The sequence below is a fragment of the Octopus bimaculoides genome, chromosome 22 (assembly GCF_046866305.1).
Source record: "Octopus bimaculoides isolate indiv1 chromosome 22, ASM4686630v1, whole genome shotgun sequence".
NCBI lineage: Eukaryota > Metazoa > Mollusca > Cephalopoda > Octopoda > Octopodidae > Octopus > Octopus bimaculoides.
In genome coordinates this window covers 24594850-24604577 of record NC_142949.1, presented here as the reverse complement: position 1 = coordinate 24604577, position 9728 = coordinate 24594850, and the positions used below count along the sequence as shown (strand labels likewise).

General features: G+C 39.4%; 1 protein-coding gene across 1 annotated transcript in view; it reads right to left on the bottom strand.

Moving 5' to 3' along the window:
• LOC106880038 (uncharacterized) overlaps positions 1-9728 on the bottom strand; it is a 455047-nt gene that overhangs the window by 228072 nt on the left and 217247 nt on the right. The window contains exons 87-90 of the mRNA XM_014929839.3: positions 8185-8574; positions 4766-4845; positions 1794-1857; positions 611-817 (exon numbers count right to left, since the gene is read on the bottom strand). Coding sequence (XP_014785325.3) covers positions 611-817; positions 1794-1857; positions 4766-4845; positions 8185-8574 — 741 coding nt within the window. The remainder of the gene's footprint in view (positions 1-610; positions 818-1793; positions 1858-4765; positions 4846-8184; positions 8575-9728) is intronic.

Here is a 9728-nt window from a genome sequence, read left to right as displayed (position 1 = left end):
CAGCTAAGAAGTGATATCAGGTGAAATGGCTTGCAGACTTCATGAAGGGGATGAGACAGGACTGAGATATGGGTATCACTATGAATTGCAGACTCCAGCTTATACTCTTTTACTCTTTTTACTTGTTTCAGTCATTTGGCTGCAGCCATGCTGGGGGGACAAACACAGACACACACACACACACACACACACACACACATATATATATATATATATATATATACGACGGGCTTCTTTCAGGTTCCGTCTACCAAATCTACTCACAAGGCTTTGGTCGGCCCGAGGCTATAGTAGAAGACACTTGCCCAAGGTGCCACACAATGGGACTGAACCCGGAACCATGTGTTTGGTAAGCAAGCTACTTACCACACATAATTATTGATGATGATGAAGAGGAAGGGAGGGCGAGTGAAGGAGTATGGGCTGGAAGCCAAGTGATAGTGGAAGATAAGTGGCAGAAGAGTAGCAAATGGAGATATGAAGATTTGTTTAAACAGGAAATGGGCCGCAGCACTAAACTCAACATCTTTACATGAGGGACAAGGATCTGGAAAGAGTAGGAGGAGGTGTAGGATGAAGAAGGAGGAGGTGAAAGAGTAGAACGACTTACTTTAAAATTTTTGCTGGAGATTCGTATCACTCGTGTTCCTGGTGTCAGTTTTCCATTAACATACATTTTTATTTTGAAGGGAGATGATTTTGAAGCTTTCCTATCTAAGCCGCATCCATCAATCAGAATGACATCGTCACCAGACAGTGCAGCAACAGCACAGTTGCAGGAAGCAGCACCAAAGCAACTTTTGTAGAATGCATGAACCTGAAGAAGAAACAGTAGCAGATCATTAATATACATATATATCAAATACCATGATGTATTAAAATTATTTCTGCCATTTAAATTCCATGGCTACTGGAAATAAGTTTGAATGATTTTCATACTGATGATGGCTACAGAGCCAAAAACAAATGTCCACGACTATCCTCTTATCTCCAGACAATCAGTCAGTCTGTTTCCTTAATGGCGTGTTAACTATGAAGAATTTTTGATTCTTGAAACTATCTTATCTTTTCAAGTGGAGCTGGTCTTAAATGTAACATGGTAATTATGATACAACTTTTAGAGGCAGAGGTAATTTCAATAAAGCAAGAATTTATAACAAAGGAATAATATGTAAGGACTATTATTTATACTTTGTCTTATATATCACTCTGTGTAGAAAGCAGTTTGTCTGAAGCCCGTTCATGGATTCACTATATAGAATAGTGATAGACCATAACCTTGGACCCTGTCATAAGAATACTGGGAGTTCTTCACTAATCTAAACAATGTTGTTAGCCTGGTGTGCAACAGAGAGCTTATGAAGTATTTTGACCAGATGGATAATCCCCCAGTATCATATATATATATATATATATTGTTAACTATATACGTCCTTTGAAAACAAGGTGTACTGGTTGTCAATTAAGTGCTTTAGTATGAAATATATCTAAAATCTTAAAAGATATTTAGAGATTCATGTGGGTGGTTATATATGATGTATATGACACACACGCATGCACACACATGCATGCAGACTCACACACTCGCATATATATGACATAAACTAAATGAAAACCACAGGGTGATCAGTGTTTCTCTACTTCTTGCAAGAACATAGCCTCATAAAGTAATGCCGTGTATCTGGAGAAAACAATTGAAATGCAAAGGCTATTGTTTAGACAAATGCATCAATTCTTAGTTGTTTTATGAGTAAAGATAAACAAAATAGAAAGTTATTAAACAATGGCGTTACCGCATAAGGCAAAGTTGTGTGCTTGTACAGAACAAATTCTCCTTCAAAAAAGTTGTTATAAGCTCTGAAATGTGATGAAAAAGTAAAACGATTATCAAGACACAAGTAAACAGAATTCTTTTAAACGCAGGGATGACTCATTAGAGGTAGCCAATAGCTTTTGTTACCCTAGAGATGTAATTAGCAAGGGAAGTAGTTATTCTGAAAATATGATAACCAGGTTGAGAAGAAGTTGAAAAGCTCAGGTGCCTTCTATTACTGATGCGTCCTGACCCTACCATCATCAAACTGGAACGCATTCTCTTCCGCTTTCGTGGAAAGGATGCATTCTGATGGTCTCAGGTGATCCGTTTGCTGCCAACACCCATTAAAAGGAGGGCTGGGCATGCCATGATTGATAATGTGCAGACACGCGTTGAGACATCTCTGGCTCAATGTAGACGATGGTGAACAGGTGTGGTTGCTGTTTGTGAGGTGCACTTTCCCGCAGCTCATCTCCATGACTGAACTGCAGTCATGGATCAAAAAGAGGCTGAAGAAGGGCGAATGGCATTGTGAGTGTCGCATTGCTCTTGAGCAACTGTGCCATCCCAGGTTGACTTTGAGTGACTGCAACACAACCAAAGCATTCTATAGTGGATTAGTGGAGGGGAGGTACGATGACGATCTCGGGGCAAACTTGGGCGTTGATGAGGAATACCTGACCCGCCTGTTCAAGACAACCTTCAGGCTGGGACCTATGGACAACTTCCAGAGATCCCTGGCCTGGCAGTGCTATCAAGATGCGCTACCCGTTTGGGATAAGCTCTACAGGCATGGCTCGAGAAACACGGGGCTGACCTGCCTGAGATGCGGTCAGAGCAACGAAACCATTCTGCACGCACTTGTACAGTGTCCAACCATTTCCGACCTGTGGGCCTATGTCAAACGACTGCTATCGCATGTGGATGAGTCAGTTTATCAACCAAGTCTATTGTGAATATTGTTGCACTTCATTCCTTGAAACGGGAAGGAAGAGCCATTTTCATTGTACTTGTGGCTATGGCAAAAGAATGTGTATGGTGGACGTGTCTGAAAGGTCTAGAGACAAACACTTTCCTCTCTGGTCAATCTCACATCAACTTTTTCAAGTATCACTTGAGGAGGAAGGTGAGAGTAGAGAGGGAAGTTTTGTCCAGTGAATGTTTCAAAAAAAGATGGGTGAATGTAGCAAGGATGGCAGGTGTGAATGACGGAGCCACCTTGAGCATAACCCTATGAACCAGAAAAAGAAAGGAAAAAAGAGAGTCACTTACTGTAATGTGTTTTTGCATGACATTATTGCCCGAGGTTACCATGGTCTTTTCCATAGGCTTTTCTTTCCATGGATAAACCTAATCTGTTTCCCACTTTACACTATGAAATTTCTGTGATACACGATCCCTATTGATTGGCTCCCCCACTTTTTTTCACGATTCCTTTTGATCGAAATTCTACATCTCCCCTTTTTTCTTTCCTTCCCAAAAAGAAAAGCTCTACTTTGTATCTTGTCCCCTCTGTGTTTAGCCATGTGTAACCAGTAAAAAAGCTTATTACTTCTGCTGCAAAAAGCCATTCCCCTGAGAGAGTGAAGGGCAGATTCTATGCTGCTTTCATTTGAACTATGATGCTGCTTAGTAGTGAGACATGGATCTTGAATGTAAAGGGTTTTTGAAGACTGGAAAGAAATGAAGCTGGTCTACTTCATTGGCTGTGTTATTGCTACTCTATTGATCTTCACCCTCCCTGTTTTTCTGCAGTACCACTCATCCCCTCTCCCCTATCACCACCCGATTCATAAATAATTAGTCATCCCTCATCAGTTTGAAGAGTGATTGAGGGATGAGTTTTTTGATAGATGAGGTATGTTGAAGGTTTGACAGGAACAGATTGGATGTGAGGATATAGACATAATGTGCTTCAAGAACCACATTTTCTTGTTTATTTATTTATTCATTTATTTCTTGCCGTGGAGGACAAGTCTTCTTGAGTACAAACCATCCACAATAATTTTAGTTTTCACTACCCTGTCTACATCAAGCTAGGTCTCCCTCTTCCACAGGTCCCTGTCATCATTTAGCTTTTAACAAGCCTTTATGCAGCTGTCCTTGAGAAAGTGTCTCTAATAAATGTATATTGCTAAAAACACAGAAATATATCAGCAGCAGATGGAAAAGGTCCAGTAGTGCTGGTGGCATAGCTTAATATGCATTTCTCCTTCTTTGAGCCTCATCAGTAGCAATAACCACTGGCACTGCATACTAAGCAAAAATAAATCACTTAGCAAGTTGGAAAGATGAATATAAAGAATCATTATGAAATATTAGTTCATAGGTGCAGGAGTGGCTGCGTGGTAAGTAGCTTGCTTACCAACCACATGGTTCCGGGTTCAGTCCCACTGCGTGGCACCTTGGGCAAGTGTCTTCTACTATAGCCTCGCGCCGACCAAAGCCTTATGAGTGGATTTGGTAGACGGAAACTGAAAAAAGCCCGTCGTATATATGTATATGTGTGTGTGTTTGTGTGTCTGTGTTTGTCCCACCACCATCGCTTGACAACCGATGCTGGTGTGTTTACGTCCCCGTAACTTAGCGGTTCAGCAAAAAGTGACCGATAGAATAAGTACTAGGCTTACAGACAATAAGTCCTGGGGTCGATTTTCTCGACTAAAGGCGGTGCTCCAGCATGGCCACAGTCAAATGACTGAAACAAGTAAAAGAGTATAATGTAAAACCCTCTGACTGAGGTAATTGCCTGAATTCCAGGATCCACTTTTCTTTAGTATATATTTTTATGCATTTATACATACATACACAAAAACACACTGACGTGTAATACTCAGAGTTATAGATGGAAATATAATACAGAAGATTCCATCCACAATTCTCAAGTAAAAAAGGTTAGTTACACTCAAACAATGTTCATCAGACGAAAGCTAACAAATGATAACTTACTTGCCATCAAAGGTTGTCATGTGGGGATCATTTATAGATTTGCATACAGCTCCACTGTTACTGTTATCAACAATAGTTACCTGAAGTAGGAAAAAAATATATATATGTGTGCGTGTGTGTGTGTGCGTGCGTGTGTGTTGATTTTTATTTTGGAGGTTGCTTTTCTGTTTCTGAAAAGGAATTCTACTTATTGCAACAAATTATTTTACAATCCATATTGTGGGGCTGTTACCCTCATATGCTTAACTTAATCCAAACAGCAGTAAAATCTTCCTTACTACTATTGCTGCAGCTACTACTACTACTACTACTACTACTACTACTAATAATAATAATAATAATAAAAATAATAATAATAATAATAATTAATTCGTTTTAAATAATTTCTACTCTAAGAAACAAGACCTTGAAAATTTTCGTGGGAGGTGGATAGTCGATTACATTGACCCCAGTGTGTAACTGGTACTTAGTTCATCGATCTTGAAAGGATGAAAGGCAAAGTCGACCTCGGGGTAATTTGAACTCAGAATGTAGCAGCAGATGAAATACCACTAAGCGTTTCACCTGTCATGCTAACAATTCTGCCAGATGTGTGCCCTACTACTACTACTACTACCACCACCACCACTAATAATAATAATGATAGTATTTTCTATTATAGGCACAAGGCCTGGAATATTGGGAGAGGGGCTAAGTCAATTCCATCAACCCAGTGCATGACTGGTACTTATTTCTTCAACCCTGAAATGATGAAAGGCAAAATTGACCTCAGCAGAATTTGACCAAGGCAGCGAGCTGGCAGAATCGTTAGCACGCCGGGCAAAATGTTTAGCAGTATTTTGTCTGCCGTTATGTTCTGAGTTCAAATTCCGCCGAGGTTGACTTTGCCTTTCATCCTTCCGGGGTCGATAAATTAAGTACCAGTTATGCACTGGGGTTGATGTAATCGACTTAATCCGTTCGTCTGTCCTTGTTTGTTCCCTCTATGTTTAGCTCCTTGTGGGTAATAAAGAAATAAGAATTTGACCATGGAATGTAAGGACAGCCAAAATGCCACTTAAGTATTTTGCCTGGTGTGCTAACAATTCTATCAGCTCACCACTTTGGGTGAAAGCAGCTTAACTGCTGTGGAAGAGTGTGTACAAATAGAAAGAAAAAGAATCACTAGAACATTTACCGAAGATCACAGAGTTTGCCTCTTGAGAACAGGAAAGGCAGTGACTAAAGAACAGATGATCAGATTATGGAATAGGAGAAAAGGACAAGGAATTCAAAGAGATCATGTTGAGTAGATTAATGAGAAACCTTTGCATGGTCGATTTTGGAAAACCAATGAGGGTGTACATGGAACAAAATCCTGGGTAAGGTTGAACAAAGGGGAGATGAAAAAAAAAACAAAAAAACAGAGCGCAGGAGTGGCTGTGTGGTAAGTAGCTTGCTTACCAACCACATGGTTCTGGGTTCAGTCCCACCTTGGGCAAGTTTCTTCTACTATAGCCTCGGGCCGACCAAAGCCTTGTGAGTGGATTTGGTAGACGGAAACTGAAAGAAACCCGTCGTATATATATATATATATATATATATATATATATATATATATATATATATAAACAAATAGTAAATGAGTATATGCATATATACGTACAGGTATGTGCATACCGACATCCACCTGTATGTATAGGTGCATATCTGGGTACAGGACATTGCAAACAAACGTAGACGAGAACACACGAGCCACATAGAGAACATTCTCCTTCATCAGCCACCCACGTTTTAACACCGGCGTTTCGAAGAGCTTGACAACCGATGCTGATGTGTTTATGTCCCTGTAACTTAGCGGTTCGGCAAAAGAGACCAATAGAATAAGTACTAGGCTTCCAAAGAACAAGTCCTGGGGTCGATTTGCTCAACTAAAAGGCGGTGCTCCAGCATGGTCGCAGTCAAATGACTGAAACAGGTAAAAAGAGAGCCTTATTATAGCAGCTCAAGATCAAGTGATAAAAACACACAGGTTGAGAAAATATGTGCATAGGGAGAAGATGTCTGTAAAATGTAGAGTTTGTGGAATTTAGAATGAAACAATGGCCCACATTGTTGCAGAATGCCCCAAGTTGGCTCAAGGAGAATACAAGAAATGGAGGCATGACCAAGTTGTGAAGGTCTGCATTGGAAGCTTTGTCAGAAATAGGGCTTTAAAGGTAGAAATACTTGGTATGATCATTGGGTTGAAAGAGTGCTTGAGTCAGAGAAATGCAAGATTTTATGAGATTTTCCAATTTAAATGGATAAAAAGATAGAACATAAAAAGCCAGGTTGTTGTTGTTGGCACTCTGTCGCTTACGACGTCGAGGGTTCCAGTTGATCCGATCAACGGAACAGCCTGCTCGTGAAATTAACGTGCAAGTGGCTGAGCACTCCACAGACACATGTACCCTTAACGTAGTTCTCGGGGGATATTCAGCGTGACACAGTGTGTGACAAGGCTGACCCTTTGAATTACAGGCACAACAGAAACAGGAAGTAAGAGTGAGAGAAAGTTGTGGTGGAAGAGTACAGCAGGGTTCGCCACCATTCCCTGCCAGAGCCTCGTGGAGCTTTAGGTGTTTTTGCTCAATAAACACTCACAATGCCCAGTCTGGGAATCGAAACCGCGATCCTATGACCGCGAGTCCGCTGCCCTAACCACTGGGCCATTGCGCCTCCACTAAAAAGTCAGATATAACAATGATAGATAAAGAAAAGGTAGTTATTGATTAATCCATAAAATCTAATTGATTCCAAGATTGTGAAAAAAGAAGACAAACTGCTCATGGCCAGTAAGGGGGGGAGTAAGTTGGTTATGTTGACTCCTGTACTCGAAGACTTATCATTCTATCAACCCTGGAGGATGATCGAAAGCAAAGTTAACCTTTTCTGTTATTTGAACTCAGACCATAATAAACCAGAAGAAATAGAGCAAGATCTCTTTTCATCTAGCTCTCTGTTGTTTAGTCTAGCTTTCTATTCTGTTCAATCTAGCTCTCTACTCTTTTATCTTATTTCTTTATTGCCCCCCACAAGGGGCTAAACATAGAGGGGACAAACAAGGACAGACAAAGCGATTAAGTTGATTACATCGACCCCAGTGCGTAACTGGTACTTAATTTATCGACTCTGAAAGGATGAAAGGCAAAGTCGACCTCTACTCTTTTATCTAACTCTCCACTGCTTAATCTCTCAACATCTTTACTGACAAATTATCAGTTCAATCAAAAACATCTTTTGACATTTCTTCTGCTTGTGTTCTATAGCCACACCTCTTGTGGCTCTTAGGAAATCTATAATCAAGAATGGTATTGTTCTCAAAATGACTGATATAAAACAAATTAAATTAAATTAAGATATTAGAAAAATAGACTTAATTTAAATAGTGAACTTACCTTTACATTAGTGACCCAGCTTTTTGTTATGGTATCACCTTTATACACAAGAGAGGCTGAAATATCAAGTATTCTGGTTTGGGTTTTATCTCTTAATGAATCCACGACTGCTTTAATTGGTAGAGTTCTTAGCTGGTTCCAATTATCCATAGTGAAGTGTAGAGCACAACACGATGTGTTCTTTTGACAAGTGTTGAATCCGACCACTGCTTGCATAATTTGAAGATTTTCACACCTATATTCATTCTTTAATTGGAATCTTGGTACAAGTGTAATGCTACAAAATTCAGGGTCAGCAATTTTGCAGAAGAAACTTGGTGGGAATGTTAAAACAATTTTGATGTGCTTTTCTTTTTCACCCTCGACAACAGTTAGAGACTTTGTGTCCACCTTTTATAAAAAAAAATAAAATGAAAGAATTTATTTGTTTTATTGATAAAAGAGATCATAATAATAATAATAATAATAATAATAATAATAATAATAATAATAATAATCATAATTAATCATTTCAAGTTTTATCACAAGGCCAACAAGGAAGTGGGTAAGTCAGTTACATTGATTCCAGTGCTCAACTGGTATATATTTTATTGATCCCCAAAAGAATGAAAGGTAAAGTCAACCTCAGCAGAATTTGAACTCAGAACATAATGATGGACGAAATACCGCTAAACAAAATACCGTCCCTTGGTGTAACTGCATACTGTAGACAGCCACCCTATGATCAGATAGTGACCTACTAACTTCCTGCACATTGAGAACAGTTCTCTCCTCTTGATGTTGGACGCCAGCTCTGGGATTTCGTTCCCCCTACAAAACACCAAATTGCCTGTTCTGTCTCTCTGAAGCTTAAGCCCCAGTGCAGCTCCTCCAGCCATTGGCTCCGGTGGCTTTGCAATCAACCCAAATTTTTTCAAATGTCTTACAACCTCTGCAGCAAGCACTACGGTCTTGCCCACTAGGATGTCATCTATGTAGGAACTGGTGGCCCTTCTTATCTTATACACCTTTCCCAGGATGTCCAATTACCATAAGATATTTTCCAAAGCACACCAACCATCTGTGTGTGTGTGTGTGTGTGTGTGTGTGTGTGTGTGTGTATGTGTGTGTTATGATAGGCTTCCACACAGTTTCTCTCTATTAAAGTTCAGTTATGAGTGTTCATCAGTCAACTCAAGACGTTAAAAGAAAAATTTATTTTGAAGAACTCCACAAGCGTCGAATCCAAAAGCACCGATCTTCTTAACATGTATTCAGGAAGAAAAATCAAAATTTAAATCAGACTAAAGACAGATGAGTGATGTAAGATGTAATATGCAGGTCTTTAATTTATAAAACAGTACAGAGGACTGAAGGTAGTACAGTACTCTGTATTTCTATCGAGCAATATAGGTCTTAATCATGGAGCAACATAAACCTTAGTCATAAAGCAACATAAATCTGAAACAATATTATCTTAATCCTTTAGCATTCAGATTATTCTGTCTAAAGTAATGCTTATATGTTCACCTTGTTTTCAATTAATTATGCATTATCATGTACCT